The 20208-nt window shown below is 35.4% G+C and overlaps 2 protein-coding genes and 1 non-coding gene across 7 annotated transcripts; all 3 read left to right on the plus strand.

The window, feature by feature from the left end:
• The first annotated feature begins 6594 nt into the window (after positions 1-6594).
• On the plus strand, positions 6595-9460 carry LOC108809157 (phosphatidylinositol 4-kinase gamma 5). Its single transcript, XM_018581293.2, has 2 exons — positions 6595-6826; positions 7189-9460. The coding sequence occupies exon 2, from the start codon at positions 7321-7323 to the stop codon at positions 9187-9189; it is 1869 nt and encodes a 622-aa protein (XP_018436795.1). The 5' UTR covers positions 6595-6826; positions 7189-7320; the 3' UTR covers positions 9190-9460.
• An 850-nt stretch (positions 9461-10310) lies between these two features.
• On the plus strand, positions 10311-10396 carry LOC130497849 (small nucleolar RNA R160). Its single transcript, XR_008936871.1, has one exon. It is a non-coding gene; the product is annotated as a small nucleolar RNA R160 (small nucleolar RNA).
• Positions 10397-14700: 4304 nt separating this feature from the next.
• LOC108839752 (inorganic pyrophosphatase TTM2) lies at positions 14701-18176 on the plus strand. 5 transcript variants are annotated; one of them, XM_057010817.1, is made up of 12 exons: positions 14701-14832; positions 15099-15454; positions 15531-15645; positions 15723-15918; positions 16031-16144; positions 16222-16395; positions 16483-16677; positions 16760-16882; positions 16953-17083; positions 17168-17285; positions 17386-17664; positions 17751-18176. In XM_057010817.1, exons 2-12 carry the CDS (start codon positions 15115-15117, stop codon positions 17991-17993), a joined length of 2028 nt encoding a protein of 675 aa, XP_056866797.1. In that variant the 5' UTR covers positions 14701-14832; positions 15099-15114; the 3' UTR covers positions 17994-18176. The 5 variants fall into 5 exon arrangements, with proteins under 5 accessions (XP_056866797.1, XP_056866794.1, XP_056866785.1 ...); XM_057010814.1 differs by having other exon boundaries at positions 14723-14883; XM_057010805.1 differs by lacking the exon at positions 14701-14832 and adding an exon at positions 14880-14932.
• Positions 18177-20208: the final 2032 nt, after the last annotated feature.

Genomic DNA, 20208 nt, shown 5'->3' on the forward strand with positions numbered 1-20208 from the left:
TAAATCATAAAATCAAATTAAATCGTAAAATTATTAGTTTCTTATATATATCTACATATTTTATAAATATTATTTAATTTTAATTTTTGACAATTATGCAATTTTACATATTTATTTATATATTTAATTAAAATAAATAGATAGAAAAATCTACCTCAGATTATAATTTAAAATATATACATGCACATTCTTAAATATAACTCAAAATAAACAAAATTATTTTTATCTTAATTTTAATCTTCAGTTAAATCAAATTTATATTAAAATATAAATAAGAAAAGAAAATTTATAATATTAATAAAAGTTAAATATAATTTATATTTATCTATTAAAAATATTTTAAAATTATTTTACTGCACATGGTGCAGGAAAACACCTAGTAATCCAAAAAGAATTTGAAATTTAAGCGTATTTGATGAGATAATTAGTTGAATGATAAATATTTATCGAAAATGTTTTGTGATATCGTGCTAATGATGTTAAAATACAGAAAACAATCATCTGTGTACCAATAATTTTAAATTGCCGAAAATATTACACCGGATAAAATCTATAGACTGAATGACCGTTAGCCATAGACGGTCAGAACACTACAAATACAAGGTAATGACCGTTGCAATCCGTGATCCATCCAAAGTTTGGTTAGTATTATGTTTTCAATACTCCATTAAATAAATAAATTATTAAGAAAAAGATCGACAGATTTTTTTTTCAGAAAAAAAGATAGACAGAATACAGTAAAGAAAATTTAATTTCATAATTTCTTTTGTAGTTGTTAACAAATTTGTAAGGCAACGACGAATGGTGGAAATTTTGCAGCAATTTCTATTGCTCTCCACTTTTCTCTCGATGTCCAGTTTCAGAACTGGTCAATTTCTTCATCAAAAATTATATTTAATTAGCACATAAGTAGTTTCCAAAAAAAAAAATTAGCACATAAGTATATATTATTTACACCACACTTACAATGACAATCTACATGGTTTGTAGCTTATTCACATCTTCACGTTTCTAAAATTGATTTTGTGAACACAGACTCATAAATAATACACACAAAACAATTGAAAATGATACATGAGTTATAATTAACAAACTATTGGAAATTGTGTGTTGATATTGATAATTTGTTTAGATAAAACATGATTCATCGATCTAATATCTGGTTACAAACAAGTACTTGTAAGAACCATTTAGTTACAATGTTTTTTTGGTTTAAGTACTAATTATTTTCTTCTTATGAAGAAAATATATTGTTTTCATCAGTAATAAATCATTTATATGAAATTTTGAGTTGTAATATGTGATCAAAAAGAACTGTTTCAGCGGTTAAAAGTTTGTGATGCTCATAATCTAATAATATTTGTTGTCAAACTAACTTTTTCGTGTATTGGTAACTTATACCGGCCAATGTTGCATATTATATGTATAAATGTATATATTAAAAACAGTTTATTGGAGGACTGAATTATTGCTCCATGATTGCGTCAGTGATCAGAAACAAGAGGCTAGTCAGCCAACGGATAGTCCCGCCCACAGAGAAAATCCTGTCAGACAAGAAGAACAACCAATTCTCTTTATCTCTAGTATCGTTTTACATTATGTATTCTCTTTTATCTCTAGTCTCCTTTTTTCTTTTGAGCAGTAACATTTTTCTTTACATTTTTTACAAAAATATATAGCAGGATAATATAAGAAACAGAGAAGTTCGTCTAGATAATTCCAAAAAATATTCGACATGGTTTCATCATGAAACTACGGGTACCTTTGTATAACATTGCTGACACTCGAGTTTTATTTACAATTATATAACATACTATCTCTTTATCAAAGGAACATTTTTTTTTTGCCAAAAGTTTATCAAAGGAACACATCCTTCTTTGATTTATTATTATCATTATTATTATTATTATTATTACTATTATTATGTGTGGGCATGTATCATTGCAAAATGACAAATATTATAATTGAATTCCAAACTACATTTCTTTTTTTGCCAACTTCATGCAATACAAATCTCTAATAAATGTTTTTTACTACCCTCTAATAAATAATCATCCTGACATTTTTTATAAGATGAATATTTAAACAGAAAAACGGTGTACAACATTTTTAGAATGTTATGTATCTGATGGTAAAAGACCCTGTGATATTTAAGTAAATAACAATGAAATTGTAAGCCCAGTATGTCTGTTAACTTAGCTGACTTTGGATGATTTAACTTTGGAGTATTAATTATAGATTAATATTGTTCCTAATATGTTTTGTATGTAGGTTTCTAGTATATCAAATAAGGATTATAATTTATGATTAGTCTAGTTTTAAATGTTGTTAAAACGTCCATTTAGTAAATATTAAACATTAGACATCAGTATAAAATTAAATCTTATATAAAAATAATTTGAGCTGTAACAATTAAATAAATAGTAGAATTAAAGTAGTAAAATGTTAGTTGTTCTTTCATTCACTTAGCTTGATATAACCAATTTAATTACGTAACTTCTCTCTAAACTTATGTCAGTTAACCAATTTACTCATATTCTTAATTGTACATCCTTTCACATAACGATTAGCCGGTTGCTGCTGAAATTTTCCTTTTCAAAGAATATTCTAAACTGCAATTTTCTGATGGAATCATAATATTCTATTAATTAGACACCAATCTACTAGTTGACAAAAAAAAAGACACCAATCTACAATAAAAAGACAAAATTTAGATAGGCATTAATAGAAACTAAAGCTGAGAATTATTTAGTCAAAATTATAACTGAAAGTTTGTTTTATGATTCATCTTTCATTAAGGGGTTCTATTACTAAAAACCCTATATTCGAATACAAACATTCATAAACAATTGTTTCTCAAAAGGCAACATCCACAAACAACTTAATCAATTATCAATATTTTTGTTTTGATGTTTGGTTAATATTTACTTATTACTATTGATCAAACAATAAGCGTAATAAAAATAGAATAAGAAAATATATATATGGGTAAATTCCAACAATAGCACTAATATAAATATAGGGAGTTTGCAAAATTAGACTTTGAGCGCGAGATACATAATGACACGTGAGAGGGATAAAATCGTCGTATAGCTCAACTGGCCACTGAATCAGCTCCACGTTCACCAATCACCAGTTCCCTGGATTTAGTCGCCTGCACGATCTTTTCTCGTCTCTCCCTTGGTGGAATTAATTAATTATTGTTGAATTTAGTTTTCTTTAAAACTAAATTATTGCATATAGTTGGCATCGTTGTAAAACGAATATTTTAATTTTTATTAAGTCTCTCTCTAGAAGATTTGCTCTGACCTCTCACTAAAAAAAAACAACCACGTGTCCTTATCTTCCGGTCGGCGGTTCTGGCTCCCACAGCCACCGCCGGTCCGGCACTTCTACGTTTCTTTTTCTCCCATGTTTTACATGGGGTTTGCGGCGAGGAAGGGACAAGCAAGTGTCTTTTTCTTTCGTTTTCTTTCGGCTCCAGGATGTAGAGGTGGTCCTCGCTCTCTCATCGTCGGCTGTTTGCTTCCGGCATCGCGTCTCCGTTTTGATGGATGGCTGACAATAGACTCTGGGACCGCGCCGTTTTCTCTTCGACGGTGGTCGCCGGCTTCGACTCCTTGGAAGTGTTCGCACTGTATGAAGGCTCGTCTTTGGGTTTGGTGGCCGAGATTGGAGGAGATCTCGATTCAAGAAATCGATGGATGCTCTCTGATGCTGCGGCGTGTGTGTTGAAGAAACTGATTTCCTATACTTCTAGCACTGTTGTTGGAAGTGGTTGTCGGATTTCGTTGTAATTTCCCAGTGGTTTTGGCCGGAAGTTTTGTCTCGTTTGAATCAGTGACGACTTTCACTAGGAGGGAAGATGGTGGTTACCGTTCCGGTGGAGAAATGACCGCAGGTCCTGACGGTGCTTTCCGGTCATCGGAGATGACGTCTCTGCAACCATCGCCACGCGTTCCTCTGCGGTTTCTAGACTCAACACGTGGAGCGGTGTGAGTTGGGTCTGCATGTTGTTTTTTGGGCCGGGTTTAAGTGTGTAGTCTGTTGGGCTTTTTAGTTTTCGGTTTGGACTCGGCTTTTTGGGCCTATTGTGTATAAGCTCTCTTTACTCTTTGGATTTTAATAATATCAATATTAGATGGAAAAAAAAAGTTGACATCGTTGTTTCATCAGTTTCAGTGATATTTTCTTAAAGAACCAAAGATTACGATAAAAAAAAAACTTTTTATAGTGGGTAAAAAAAGGTACGGGGAAAACACAAAACTTGTGAAAAAACAACCTAGTTTCTTTTTTTTCTGTAAATTTTTTTTTCAACATACTAATTGTTTTAGAATTCAAACAACGGAAGGTTCACAAAACACGTAGCTGCAAATACACAAAAGCAAATCATAAAAACGCCTGGGACAAAAAAATAAGAAAAAACCAACAAACCATTATTCATCATTGTTTTAGAGTCTACTAATACCAAAAGCCTTCTTAGAGAAACAACAAGGCTTTTGTGTATGACCCAAACGAACAACAAGACTTAAGCACGCTCTCCTCTGGTCCTGCGAGCAAGTTGGATGATGGTCACACGCTTGGCAGGAATGGCGCACAGGTTGGTGTCCTCGAAGAGTCCCATAAGGCCTATGCTTCGGCTGCCTCCTGGAGTGCTACTAGCACCACTGAATGAGTGATAGAAAACGACATTTCATTCTAGTACTAAGCGGATATAAAATAAAACGAGTGAAAGATGCTATATAAAACTATAACTTACTTTCGAGGAAATTTTTAATATTGCAGATTTCATCATACATATACAGCTACAAACCTTGCGGGGTTTACAAAATCAATGTCAATATATGGCAAACGTGGTATTTAAGTTTTTTCGCAAATCAATTCTCTTATTTTAAGAATATTGGATAAGTCAAGATTAGTCTCAAGGATTTATGAAAGACATGATTCTTGCCATCTAAGATATCGATAGTACTGAAGTCCCCCCAACTATTGATGAGTCTTATGAATTACTGAACAACCAAATAAACTGTTTTTTCTGTAACTGGTCTTTTTACTGTAAAAGAAAAATAAAGAAGCTTAACTGATCATCTACCTCAAATTTATATTCTAGGAGTCAAAATGCACAATAACAGGCCTGGTGATATGGCATCTAAAGATGTATGGATGCATTATACATACGTCTACCATTTCATGTTTATACAAATGATATGTTCACTTGACACATACGACAACATTCCATACCATGAACAACTATTATTCCTCTGCGATCTGAAAACCCAAGACCTAGTGTAGGGGGATGGGTTCACTAGGTCTTGGGTTTGCACCCTCCTGACAAAGCCCATCAAACAGTAAGATTCGGCCTACCATGATGTTATTGTCTGCAGTTAAGTAAGTACCCGCTCTCCTGGCAAAGTTAGTCGCCAAAGCCTAAGAATACAGAGGCCTTCGACTTGTCTTGACGGCCTAACAGCCCGACATGCCCGTCTGGCCGACCAAAAGCCCATGAAGCACATTTCTAGTAGGGCGAACAGGGAAGAGTTCTATAAAAGGAGAGCAAAGGGGAACAAGGAAGGGATCCACATTTTTATACACTCACAAGGCGGCTAAATCTAGGGTTTTTACTCCTCTCTATTCGCTATCTTGTATCGTTTTCCGGCTAGCTCTTCGAACTCTGCCTTGTCTTTCTCTTTACACTTACTTTGTAACCAGGTCCTGATACCTTCATCTATAAAACGTCTTTGTTAGACCCACAGACGAGTTCTTCGTTTTCTCTTTACTAGTTTCGACCGAACTCGGTTCTAACACCTAGCTCATGACCTTGTATGTGATCCCAATGGAAGACGAATAGTAAAATTGTACTAAGTAAGTCGGCTAGCGAAGGGACATTTGAAATGCATATCAAGATAATTATAAAATGGGAATATCAAATATATATTCGCTTTATCCTTTCAAAAAGGTATAATTTATTAGGACTCGCTTTTCAATGATCATAATCATATTACTACAGTTGTCTATAACCCGATCAGAGGTTATTATTACATAAGATCATTGTGTTTCTAACTTCAAAGTGACCAAGATTATAATTATGATCTTGTATAAAACTCTATCCCAATAATGATACAATTCATATACGTGCAAAATCACTTGGAGAATACGTCAATAATATAATTATCGAGAAGATGTCGGTATCGATCACACACATTTACACTTGTATTGTATCACAAGTATTTCCAAAATTAGAAAAACTTAAAATTAGGCTTTGTCGATAAGGGTAATTATGGTAACTCAACTAACTTGGATGTTTGACCCAGCCAGCCACGTCAAAGCTCTAATCGTTAATGCACACGTCATCATCCTCTGTTTCCTTAGTCCGGTAGCTCGCATCGTACGCTCCTCACTTCGCCAACATTATTTCGACGGCTGCGATCGTCCGTTCTAGACGCTTCGAATAATTACTTAGCTGATTTTAATTGAGAATCTTTGAAAAAACCAAACAAATTCACCGGGACATTTTAAGGCAAATTAACCATGGTTAGTTTTTGACCCCAGGTTAAGCGGTGTGGAGAGGTTAAAATGTCCGAGTAAGTGATGATGAAGCAGAAAGAGATAGGAACAAGACTAGAAAAGAGAGAAGAGCTTCAAAGCGAGAGAGACCTTCCTGAGTCGACTCGGAACGAGTTGGCTTTTTTTCTTTTCTTTTCTTAATCTCATCTACTGTATTCGTTTTCGAGCTCCTTTCTTTCTCTCGGTTGGCTGTTCATCTAAGCTCTTTATCCCCGATACCGGTTTCTCCCTCCCTACCTCGCCGTCGCGTCATTTTCGTCTGGTGAGAGTCTTCTCTTGGCTTAGATTGTTGTTCTTGTTGCTCGTGATTTGATTTCTAGGTCTTACAGATTTCAATTAGTTTATGTGCAATTTCAAGTTCGATCCTTTTTCCCCTTTTGAGTCACAAAAGCTTACGTTTTTAGAGCAAGCATGCATGATTCATAGCTATCTCTATATACAGAGATGGTGGTTCCTTTTTTGTAGTTAACGCCCTTTTGCCAGAAGAAGACACACTAACATGTGTTTCCGTTACTTTTATTATTTGCTTAGTTTTAGATGATACTCTATTAATTAATTAATTGCATAAAGTTTTGATTTTGTGTTTTTACTCACACTTGATTGATTCAATATCTTTATTTGCAGATTGTTGTTATATGGACTTTAAGCTCGTCTCGTTTAGTTCGGAGGATTTGGCTTGGTTGATCTGTCTTTGATTTAAGCAAGAAATAAGAAAGGGAACTTTCAGCATAGAGGCTGTCTTGGTCTCCACAATTCATGTCACGTAAGCTGCTCGACAATAGTCCTGTTCAGACACAAATGGCTGTTTCGCTTCTTAAGAGCCCCTTGACCGGGGAGTTCCACGGGTTAAACAAGATTGGGATGAAGACTCCCGTGGGTCGTAGGCGCGTTTTTGTTCAGACAGAGACTGGTTGTGTACTGGGGATGGAGCTGGATCGCAGCGATAACGCGCACACCGTGAAGAGGAAGCTGCAGGTCGCTCTTAACTTCCCCACAGAGGAAAGCTCTTTGACCTTTGGTGATCTGGTGCTTAACAACGATCTTACATCAGTCAGGAACGATTCTCCTCTGCTGCTAACTCGGAACAACTTCCATCGGAGTTCATCAACTCCATGTCTTTCTCCGATGAGAGCTGACCTTCAGCAGCATCATAGAGACGAGACCAGTTCTATTGAGATACTTGGGAACTCGGTCTGTTCATCCTTTGTGAGGCAGATGGCTAAGGATATCACAAAAGCGTTGAAGAGGGGTATTGATCCTGTTGCTGTCAATAGTGGACTCGGAGGAGTTTACTTTTTCAAGAACTCTCGTGGTGAGAGCGTTGCGATTGTGAAACCAACTGATGAGGAGCCTTTTGCTCCTAATAATCCGAAAGGTTTTGTCGGTAAGGCGCTTGGACAGCCCGGGTTGAAACGCTCTGTGCGGGTTGGAGAGACGGGTTACAGAGAAGTCGCTGCTTATCTACTCGACAAGGATGGTTTTGCGAATGTTCCTCCCACTGCGCTTGTGAAGATCTCTCACTCTATATTTAATGTTAATAGTGGAGTGAAGGGGAGTAAGCGTATGGAGAAGGTGCTGGTGAGTAAGATTGCTTCTTTGCAGCGGTTTGTATCTCATGATTACGATGCTAGCGAGCACGGGACGTCCAGCTTCCCTGTTTCGGCTGTGCACCGTATAGGGATTCTTGATGTTAGGATCTTGAATACGGACAGACACTCGGGGAATCTTCTGGTTAGGAAGCTGGATGGTGTGGGGATGTTTGGTCAGGTGGAGCTGATTCCGATTGATCACGGTCTTTGCTTGCCGGAGACTCTTGAAGATCCTTACTTTGAGTGGATTCATTGGCCGCAAGCTTCGATTCCGTTCTCAGAAGAGGAGATGAAGTACATAGCAAGTCTTGATCCTTTTGAAGACTGTGAGATGCTGCGGAGGGAGCTTCCAATGGTACGGGAGGCTAGTCTACGTGTTTTGGTTCTGTGCACGGTTTTACTGAAGGAAGCTGCTGCGTATGGTCTGTGTTTGGCTGAGATTGGTGAGATGATGACTAGAGAGGTACGTGCTGGAGACGAGGAGCCTAGTGAGATTGAAGTGGTGTGTCTTGAGGCTAGGAGTTTGATGGGAGAGAAGGAAGTTGAGTCTCCAAGATCAGACTTGGGCGGTGATGTTGAGTTCCAGTTTGATTTAGATTGTGAGGAAGCATCCCCACTTGGATTCACTCGTAGTCATCTGTCTAAGGTGGAAGAAACAACAGAAGAGGAAGATGAAGAAGAAGAAGAAGAAGAAGAGAAGGAAGTGAATGAGGTAGCTAAACCAGAGAAGATGCCGGCTATCAGCAAGCTTTCAATGTCTTTGAAAAGCACACTTCTTGGTGAAAAGAGCCAGAAGTATCAGAAACACCCAGGAGCGAGAGCAGAGAGCGCGTATGCGTCGTCTGGACAGAGGAGTGCAGAAGAACAGATCCCAGCGAGCACAAGCTTTGTGAAGCTCTCGGATATGAGTGAAGAGGAGTGGAAGATATTCCTGGAGAAGTATCAAGAGCTGCTTTATCCGGCGTTTGCAAAGCGCAAGGCTATAACTTTAGGACAGAATCTGAGGCAGAGGCTGGGAACTTCGTGTCAGTTTTGAGATGTCTGAGACTGTGGAAGAATAATAATAAAGGATCGTCTTGCAGACAGAACTTCTGGTGGAGAAAGATGGTCAAGAAGAGATAAGTGGTGGTATGGATTTTAGTGTAAATATTGGTTGATGTCAGCTTTTAGTGTGGAGAGGCTCTGAGTGATGAAGAGAGAGTTTAGTCGGTCACGTGTCTTTTGTTCATTCTTTTTAAGATTTCTTAAAAACCCTCAGGATCTCGTTTTTTTTTTTTTTTTTTTCTCTCAGGATCTCGTTGTTGGTTTCTGCTGTCTCGTTTAAAGCATGTAGACCAGACCCTCTTTTATGTTTTATAAACCATTTGTAGATTTAGAAAAAAGAAGCTTTGTTTCGTGTCATCCTAAACGGAGAAATCAAAATTTTCAGACGAGGCTCATGTGTCCTTCACTGCTTTTCACGTTATTCTCACTCAATCATAAAACGTATATGGTTGCTTCTTCTCACTCAAATCTTTAAACGTAAATGGTTGCTTCTTCTTAAGCTCATGTGTTGGCGGGCACAGCACATCAACGTTCAAGACATTAGTTCAAACTAGTATCCAAATGCTGCAATGACTCGTAGTTCGAACCTCTCTTTATCTCAAGTCTCGTGGGGAAATAATGAAAGCTAGCTTAGCTATCACGTAACAAATAGTTCAGCATGCAATTCGACACGGATCCACTTTTCTATATAACAGGCCACAGGAAGATGTTGATCTCTTATCTAAGTGCATATGAAGGGACAGGATCCTAAGCCCAAACAAATCTAATGGGCCGAGTATCCATAAACCCGACCCGGTTCTTACTTGTTAACCTACCCGTTGTTGTTGTTGTCTTCTTATAAAATGCACACAGCCGCGACTATCCTCAAAAAATATTTTGGAGTAGTAAACTACTAGTATGGGGTCGATACAAGTAGCTTGTTGATTTGTTACTACATACCTAGCTAGGATTAGGATCAGGTACCAAAGTTCGTTGCTTTATTGTGTATGATTTGTGATGTTCAATGGTTTTGAACGATCCCATGAAATGCCTATTAGCCGGTATGTATTCAGATTCTGTGTTGCTGGTTTTGGAAATTTTATGGTTTTGTTTGCTGGTATTGTGAGGAAGAAGAGCATGATGATGAGAATATAAATAGCCTCTGAATTCAAATTCATGTGGATTTTATATTACATACCTTCAAAGTTCTCTGAATTGCTCTTCTCTTTTCAAAGTTATCTGATTTTTTCTTTTTGAGTCCGTTGGAGTCTGAGATTTGTAGATAGAGATCTTTGTTTGTTTTGAGTGTAATTAGTTTTTCTCCTCATAATTATCATACTTTTGCACCTAAGAAAATCATAGTCTGCTTATAGCTGATTTAATGCTTCAGACTACACGAGCATGGTGCTATATTATATTTCTTTAATGAGTTTTTTGGTTCATATTAAGCATTCCGCTTTGATATATGGCTTATAACTTTTGAGGAACATTTGTTTTGCGTGTGGATTCTATATCTTGATTCTCGTTTAGTACAAATAATGCCTCTGAGAAACTGAAATGACAACATTAAATTGGACCTAAAAGGAGATGGAAGAAAAATGGGTAAAACCAAAATGGATGGAATCTGATGTTCTCAGGTATCTCATGTTTTGTGGGTCACGTAAATAGGTTGGGCCCGTCTTTCATTTTCAATCTTCCATCTATATGTTTATTGTAAAATAACACACTGTAAAATTCAAGCATAGTTTAGGCAAAATATTTAACACACTAAGAAATTGATTATTGATGAAGCAGTTTAATTTCATGTCCTAACGTTTTAATTAGCAAAAAACACATTATAAACCTTGTCACAGAGTAGGCGCTAGTAAAATCCTAAAATGATTGGTCTTGTATGCCACAGTTGAATTAATCAATTGAATTAGAACATTTAGTGGATTTATGCTCCTAAGAATAGTTAATAAAAATGACACTGAATCCAAACTCCGCCTTCTTGAGTCTAAGATTTACACTGCAGGTGAAATATACACACAACAAACAAACCTCAGTAGACTTGCAAAACATTTAGATCCTAGCATTTTAACTTTTATGAAATAACAAGATGGTGATCTTTCCTTGTAAATCTCTTCCTTTTATTTATGATATTTACAATTTAGCAAAAAAAAAAACAAGATGGTGATCTGCACTACTGTGCAGATTTTACTTTAAATTGATTAAACAAACTTATAAATTAATTAAATATTGTTTAGTGTTAACAAAGATTTTAGTTATATAAAATTTGTTTTATGCGTCTTAATTAACATTATTACAATAGTTTTGTATAATTTGGTTCATATTACAATCAGTTTAAATTTGTTATTTATAACTAGTGGTAAGCATTTATCTTCACATAATATATATTTTTAAAATTTTCATAATTATTTTATTATATTATTGTACAACATAGTTATCTTAATGCATAATTTTTATATATATTTATATTTAATGTAATGGTTATTATTGAATTACTATGTTACTTAAATAAATATAATAATGTCTTATTAGACTTTATATTAATGCGTACAAAAATTACTGAATACATATGAATACATTAATTACGTTTCATATAAATGCTCTTATATCCTATATATTCAATTATAACATAAAATTAAGATGTTAAATTGATTAAAATGTATGTAAATTTATTCAGTTAGCTATATAATATTATATATATGAAATCATTATGATTTATTTGAAAATAATTGATTCACCAAAAAGCGATACGAAGTAGAGATTTGACCCAAAAAGTTTTTTTTAATTATTCATTTTAAACTGAAGCCCCTCATCTAACCGGCTTTATCAGTAAAAAAAAAGTAATAATATTTTTGTGTTTTTTTCTTGTTTCTATCTGACTCGCACGACCATACAATTTTTTTTCTAAGCATATGAACTGTTTTAATAAATTTTTAGAAAGTCTGAATATATTTTTTAACAAAATATAATTTATTAAATATATATATAATTATATTATTTTTATGTATTGAATATAATATTGTGTAAGATATTATTTAATTTGTTTCAACCATTTTTATGATTTTAGTAAAATATCTGTAATTTATTTAATTAATTATATAATATATCTTCATAAATTTTTAGTTATCATTTTTATGTCAATTTATTGCATTTTATATACATTATTTAATTCAATGGGACTGTTTATTTAAATTTAAATGAATGTACTGGTTTATTTATGAAAATATAAATAAAATAATCCATTAATTTAATCGGTTAGATTTTGTTTGAAATTATTTTGTATTATTTAATACTGCAAAATAAATTTCTTATTATTCGATTTTTAATAAATTATTTTGATGTTTCTAGTGAGTTATTTGATAAAAAGTTATTAAAAATAATTCCTAATATTTTATATTTTTGAACATAAGATCAGTTATTGTGTTTCCATAATTACTTTGTTATTCTCATAAACAATATTATATACTATATATGTTTGGAAATTCTCTTATTTTATACACATGTTAAGTTTCTTATAAAGGATCAACCGCCCTTAATTTTCTTCACAATCAGAGAATTGCCGAAAATGTAATCATAATACAAAATCATAAGGGTATAAACCTCTCTCATTAGTTTTTGTATCGAAGAACAATTTAGGCTATGATTGTATGGTATCAATAGAATAAATATTCACTCTGAAATCAAATTTACTCCAAATTCAGCTGCATATCCACCAATCAGATAAAACAAAGTTTTTCATTTTTTTTTGATCAAAATGTTTTTCACCTTTTCAGCTTTTTACTATACATAAAGAAAAAACGTTAAACGTTAACTTCTACTCTAACATTTACCAAAGAAACACATTTACTCTAGTTCCTTTATTCTTTTTTCTCATCCTAACTTCTACTCTAACTTATACCCATCTTCCATTTATTTTACTTTTACCAATCACAACCTTAGTATTCCATCATCCTATTTCATCTTTTGTATCATCCATGAGTGAAGTATTTTAGAAAAAAACATCAGCGTCTATCATTGTTAATCATACGTTCCACTTTATAATAATTATTAAAAGTTTATCTAAAAGAAAACAAAAATGCTATAATCTAAAAAGGGAGTGAGGAGGAGAGTATATATCTTTTCATTAAAGGTATAGTATTAAATTGGCTTTCATTCATATTTTCTAGAGCGTCTGATATATATATCTTCTTTTCGTCAGAGAGATATCTTTTCAAAAAGAGTGAGGAAGAAAGACGATCAAAATAGAATATATTTTCATTAAATGTATAATATTAAATTGGCTTTCATTCATTCATATTCTCTAGAGCCTCGACATATATATCTTTTCACCAGAGCGAGGTTCTCCTCAAATCAGTCTGCTCCGAAAAAGAAGCTCTCGGATAAATCCATATACATACGTCCGATGTTTAATATACATGTGTACATGTGAAAATTGTTCCATCTACACATATTTCCATGGATAGTTTCAGTAATATGCTGATATAAATTTATTCCATTTAAACACTATCACAAATGGTGGATTGAGAATGTAATCTAAACAACACGGAAATTCAAACAAAAACATGCAAACAACGGAGTCATATAGACATGCATCAGATCCATACTATTTGATTAAAAGTATGTACTATTTCTGGACCAACTATATATAAAAATCCATATATGATACAATATCTACAATTAAAACCAAAATAGCGTAGTCATGGGAAGAATTAAAAAACCACTATACGAACATAAAGCCACACAAAATCCAAAAAGAAATACACAACCATCAATGCATACCATGTAATTATAAATTTGTACTATGTCATGGAATAGAACCAACCATACTATACAAACTTAAAGCCACAAACTTGCAAATCCAGTTCTTTAAGATCTCGATTGCGGCATGCCATCTCATAGTAAGGCATAATTAAAGAATTTAAGAGAACTAAAAAGACTTATCTCTGTCAAATTTACTGATTTCCTGATCATCAGTGGATGATGCGAGTAGCTCACAAACCACGATTCTCCTGAATTGCCAAAACGCTTCATTGGATACAAAGTGGTTGTCGTCAACATTTCCTATAGATCTGAGTTATAAATTGATTAACTTTCATAGGTAAAACTAATGTTTACGGTTTGAGTGAAAACAAGGAAACCACGACTTAAATGAGAAAAAAGTAAAAAGTTATTTTTCATTTTTTTTTAATTTATCAGGTTTAGCCGATTGTGTAGAAAGCATAAAAGTATTATTATACAAAATATATATTATATCATAGGGTAAATAGTCCATTATTTTATTTGTTAGGTTATAGAATCCAATTTACTTATTTTTATTATATTCTTAAAAATAAGTGATAGGAGAATCGATATAACGAAAAAAAAAATAAGCGAATATTTAAAGTTTATCTAAAAGAAAAGAAAAAAAAATATAACGAAAAAAAAAAGGGGAGTGAAGAGGAGAATCCATCGAAAGGTATATTAAATTTTCTTGTTCATTCATATATGGACATATATCTTTTCGCAGAGATATTCTCTAACTAATTGATAAATCCAAATCCTTCTTCATTCCTCTTTTCTCTCTTATCTCAAATTGCATTCGAAACTGCTCTCCGTAACCCACGTTTCACAACGAGTTCCCAAAGTTTTTTTTTCTCTTTTCTTCATTGTGAGTGCCAACACAAAACTCCTTGAAATCGGTTTCAAGTTTTCAACTTTGGTTAGTGGATGTCTCTGTTCCCACCTTTTCAAGCCAATCTTAGTTTCATGTTTGTTTTTTTTTTTTCTAGCTACGATCAACTCATTGCATGTGTGTTAAAGAGTTTAAAATGTGAACTGTTCCCTAAAAATCTTCCATATAAACTCAGTCGTTTATGATGTGTGTGTGGTCTCTCAATGCTCAAAACCAAACATGCTCTCTCTTTTTTTTTGCAGGGTCTGTAGTTGTTTCATGATGGATCAAGACACCAACAACAATGGGGTCGAGTTTCATCAGAAGAAACTTTTAAAGTATCAACTCCAATTAACCAAGAGAAAAGACTCGGTTCGGTACGAAATAGTTCCACTTCGAGATCGGTTGTCGTATGAGAAGGGCTTCTACGCGGTTATCCGTGCTTGCCAACTGCTTTCTCAGAAGAACGATGGGATCATATTGGTTGGGCTTGCTGGTCCTTCTGGTGCCGGAAAGACTGTTTTTACCGACAAGATGCTTCACTTTATGCCAAGTGTCGCTGTCATATCGATGGACAACTACAATGACGCCAGTCGAATTGTTGATGGAAACTTTGACGGCAAGTAGAATGATCCATCTTACCAAGTACTTTATATCTATTGAGCTATTATAATTATTATTTTTTGGATATTTAGATCCAAGGTTAACGGACTATGACACATTGCTCAAGAATCTTGAAGATTTAAAGGAAGGAAAACAAGTTGAGGTTCCTATATATGACTTTAAGTCCAGCTCTCGTGTTGGATACAGGTGACTGATGATGCTGCTGGTTAACCTATGTATATTCATTTAAGCAATTGTTTATTTTTTTATTTGTTTTTTGTTAGGACTCTTGATGTCCCAGCTTCTAGGATTGTTATCATTGAAGGGATCTATGCCTTGAGTGAAAAGTTGCGACCTTTGTTGGATCTACGTGTGTCTGTTACTGGTGGAGTTCACTTTGATCTTGTTAAACGGGTTCTTCGTGATATACAACGTGCAGGTCAACAGCCTGAGGAGATTATCCATCAGATATCTGAAACAGTTTTGTTCTTAAATCTCTTTTTTATATAATAAATCTTTGCTTCTTGGCTGTTATTGGTTTAAGTGAACACTGTTTAAAAAAAAAAGTAACAACTTTTACTTGTGTATGTAGGTGTACCCTATGTACAAAGCTTTCATAGAGCCAGATCTCCAGACTGCTCAAGTTAAAATCATTAATAGATTTAACCCCTTCACTGGTTTCCAAAGCTCAACATACATCTTGAAGGTTTGTAATCTCTCATTTAATTAGTGGTATTTCGTTGTCTCTCTGCGTTTGGTTTAACTCAAGTTCGTTTGCTGTAGTCGAAAAAGGATGTATCCGTTGATCAGATCAAGGAAGTTCTTTCTGAAGGACATACAGAGACTAAGGAGGAGACCTATGATATATATCTTCTTCCTCCTGGTGAAGATCCAGAGTCGTGCCAATCATATCTGAGGATGCGGAATAAAGATGGAAAGTACAGCCTCATGTTTGAGGTTTGGCCCCTCTCAGTAAATGTTAAGATTGCTTTCAAAATGATATGGTGAATATACTTTTAAATGGTTTTGATTTTGATTATCCAGGAATGGATGAAAGATCCTCCTTTTGTCATGTCCCCAAGGATAACTTTTGAAGTGAGCGTTCGTTTACTTGGTGGGCTTATGGCGTTGGGATACACCATAGCAACCATACTTAAAAGGAACAGCCATGTGTTTGCTACCGAGAAGGTGACTGTGAAAATCGATTGGCTCGAGCAACTGAACCGTCACTACATTCAGGTTTGTCTATCTATCTTAACTCATTCACCACAATTTTCTTAGCATCTTGGTTATATATAGTTCTGTCATATGTAATAATCAGGTGCAAGGTAAAGATCGGCAACTTGTACAGAGCATTGCATCACAGCTAGGATTGGAAGGATCATATGTTCCACGCACCTATATTGAACAGATCCAACTGGATAAACTGATAAATGAAGTAATGGTAATGAGTGATTTTTCTATTTTGTTTTTTTTTTTGTTACATCTCTCATTTGGGTTTCCTGTCATTACAGGCCTTACCAGATGATTTGAAGAACAAGCTCAGCTTAGACGAGGATTTGGTGTCTAGTTCAAGCCCAAAGGAGGTACTCTTAAGAGCGTCTGCAGATAGAGTGGTGGCCATGAGAAACAAGAACCTCAAAATGTAAATTACACTTCCTTTTTTGAGAACGCTTTGTTACACTTTCACTCCTTTTAATGTAGTTATGCCATTTATTATTATACACAGAGGCATGTCACACTCGTATTCAACGCAAAGAGACAAGAATCTCTCCAGGCTTGCTGATTATTCTTCGAGCGAGAGGAGGTACGAAGAAGAAACAAATCACGACTCACAAGCCAACGAGGTTCAAGTGTTGTTCTCTTTCTTTTCCTCCCTTCTTGCCATGCTTTCAAGTTTAGTCGTTTTTTTTTTTTTAATTTTTTGTTGTTTTTTTTGATTATTAGAGGGCTATGACTCGGCTTACGGAAGAAATGTCATTACTCAATGAGAGAATGGAGGGGTTCACAAACCAGGTTGAAAAGATAATCTCGAAGTTGGACTGCAACATAAACTCTCTAACGCAGCAGAGCGCGACACTCCAAGCAGGTGAAGTCTGCAGTGGCTCAGCTCCAACTTCGTATTTCATTTCTGGTCTGGACAATGGCTGTTTGACAACTTCCACAATGTCTCGTTCGTCGTCATCCTCGCAATTAGCCAAGGATATTATGCCATTAATGGAAGAGGTGAGACTCTACCTCCTCTCTCGTTTATGAAATTTTTGGATTTTTTGCTTTGAGACGCTGAGTTGGTGTTTTATGGTGCAAACAAGATATTGACCATATCACGTGGAAATCGTCAAATGATGCATAAAATGGATGATCTGTGCAATCTGAGGAGAGAAATCTCAGCAGAAATGTCACGCCTAGGGAGATCAGGAAGCAGTAGTAGCAGAGACCACCGATCAATCAAAAGCTTTCTTTTGTCCAGTGCGGAATCTAGTAGCCTCCCTCTCGTCTTAACTTTGGCTCTCTGCAGCGTAGGGATTGTAGTGACCAGGAGCCTACTACGTTAACAAGCGTCAATAACTTCTATTTTGTTTCTTCTCTCTCTTTTTATTTTTTTTGTTGCTATTTTTCTCTCACTGAAGGCGTTTTGTGAGCTTCCGTGGTTTTACTACGTAGACGATGACACCAGTTCTCTTCCTCGTTTGGAAGACATTCTCGATTCATTTTATTCAATAAACTTTCAGTTTTAAGCTTAGCATTCTTTTTGCTCTTACATAATCAAATACAAAGAGACGTGACTGATCACAGAGAAAGTTGGACACCAAATAAATTTTTTAACTATATTGCTGCCAAGAGTTGTTGAACTGAGACAATGTATTTACCTCTTCCTGAGATGTATTATACGCCTCTGCCCCGTTCATCTACTGATGTTATGGTTTTTCCAAAACACTAATTCATTAGTCAAATGTCAACGTGCAGCTGAGGAGATCACAGAACTTTGGCTGGATTATGAGAGCAGTGCTTCTTTAGAGGCTGGCTTTAATTCTTGTTAGTTGTTAATAGTTAGAACTTAAACAATACATGCATATAATTTGAATATTCCACTTGTCTCTTGAGTCTCAATCTTTATTCTTTATCGTTCTAATCTTAATCCTCTTACATCCCAAGAAATCTGACTAGACGTTTGAACATTGTGGCAGAACATGCCAATTGACAAACAGACGGAGAGAGTGATCCAGTTGCATCTTAGCTTCTATCTTACCTCAACTATCAAACCCCCAAAACTAAGCAGACACCTTCCGAACCAAAAGGTGCACGCTTCTGGTTTTTAACTTCCAATTTCGGTTGCTACTTGCAGACTTGCTAGTTAAGTAGTGCCAATCTTCTTTACATATTCTTTGTAAACATGAATCCTTAAAAGGTCAGATATGCTGTGTTGCTGAGAAAAGTGGATTAGAGTTTATTTTGTTAAAATCTTTGTTTGAGGTTCCTGGTCTGACTCTGATGTCGTCACAACTTAACTGAAAGTTTGAAACATATTGTTGCAAGAAAGAAAATAAACGCGGCCCCACTTTTAAACGCGTGTGTATGTCATTATGTAATGAATGAATGTTAAGAAGAAAGTCAACAGCTACAGTTCCTGGAAAGATCTAACTTTAAGCCACCAAATAATGCCATGTGTTATTTCACTGAAACGATCTCTCTTTTTTCTTCTTCTCCAATGATGGCTGTAAACTAAGGAAAAAACAGTTGAGAAAGTACTGTGTTGTATTACGTTGAATCAGATTACATATATATACAAGACAGAATAGATCTTAACAACAAGATCCTCTACTCATCGTATCTCTCTATGTACTTATCTCAACAACTTATGTTCTTATCTACTAACTTAAGGCCCAAGACATCTTCATATGCAAACCGTGACCGGTACACACTTAACCAAACATAACCATCGGCTAACACTCCCCCTCAAGTTGATGCGTGGAGATTACGAACACCCAACTTGCCAAGAAGATAGTGAAACGCAGAAGCTCCTAACGCCTTAGTCATGATATCCGCAAGCTGCTCCGTTGTGCGAACATGGCGTGTGACAATGGACTTATCCTGAACTGCGTCTCTGACACTGTGACAGTCGGCTTCGATATGCTTCGTTCGCTCGTGGAAGACGGGATTTGCAGCAATATACAAACCGGCCTTGCTGTCACAAAACATAACCATCGGTGAAGAGTGCTGTACGCCAAAGTCTCGCAGCAGGCGTTTAAGCCACTTGAGCTCTCGTAATGCGACCGCCATAGATCTGTATTCCGCTTCGGCGGATGAATGAGCAACCGTATCTTGCTTCTTGGTCTTCCAGGAGATGGGAGAGTCACCCAACAACACAATAAACGATGACAGTGAGCGGCGTGATCGAGGACAAGCCGCCCAATCCGCGTCACAAAACACACGAAGACGCAGATCACTTACAGACTTCAACATGATGCCTTGTCCTGGACACCCTTTTAGATATCGTATAACACGAACAACTGCATCCCAGTGTGCTTCTCTAGGATGTTGCATTACTTGCGACAAAACGTGTATAGGATAGCTCAGTTCCGGCCTTGTGATGACGAGATAGACAAGTTTACCAACAAACCGCCGGAAACGAGCTGGATTCTTGCAGAAGGGACTCTTATCCGACAAGAGTTTGTGATTCTGCTCCATTGGCGTTGAGACCGGCTTACAGCCAAGGAGACCAGCCTCTGCAACTATGTCCAACACATATTTTCTCTGCGTCAAGAACAT

Source organism: Raphanus sativus, chromosome 1 (genome assembly GCF_000801105.2).
Source record: "Raphanus sativus cultivar WK10039 chromosome 1, ASM80110v3, whole genome shotgun sequence".
NCBI classification, from domain to species: Eukaryota; Viridiplantae; Streptophyta; class Magnoliopsida; order Brassicales; family Brassicaceae; genus Raphanus; species Raphanus sativus.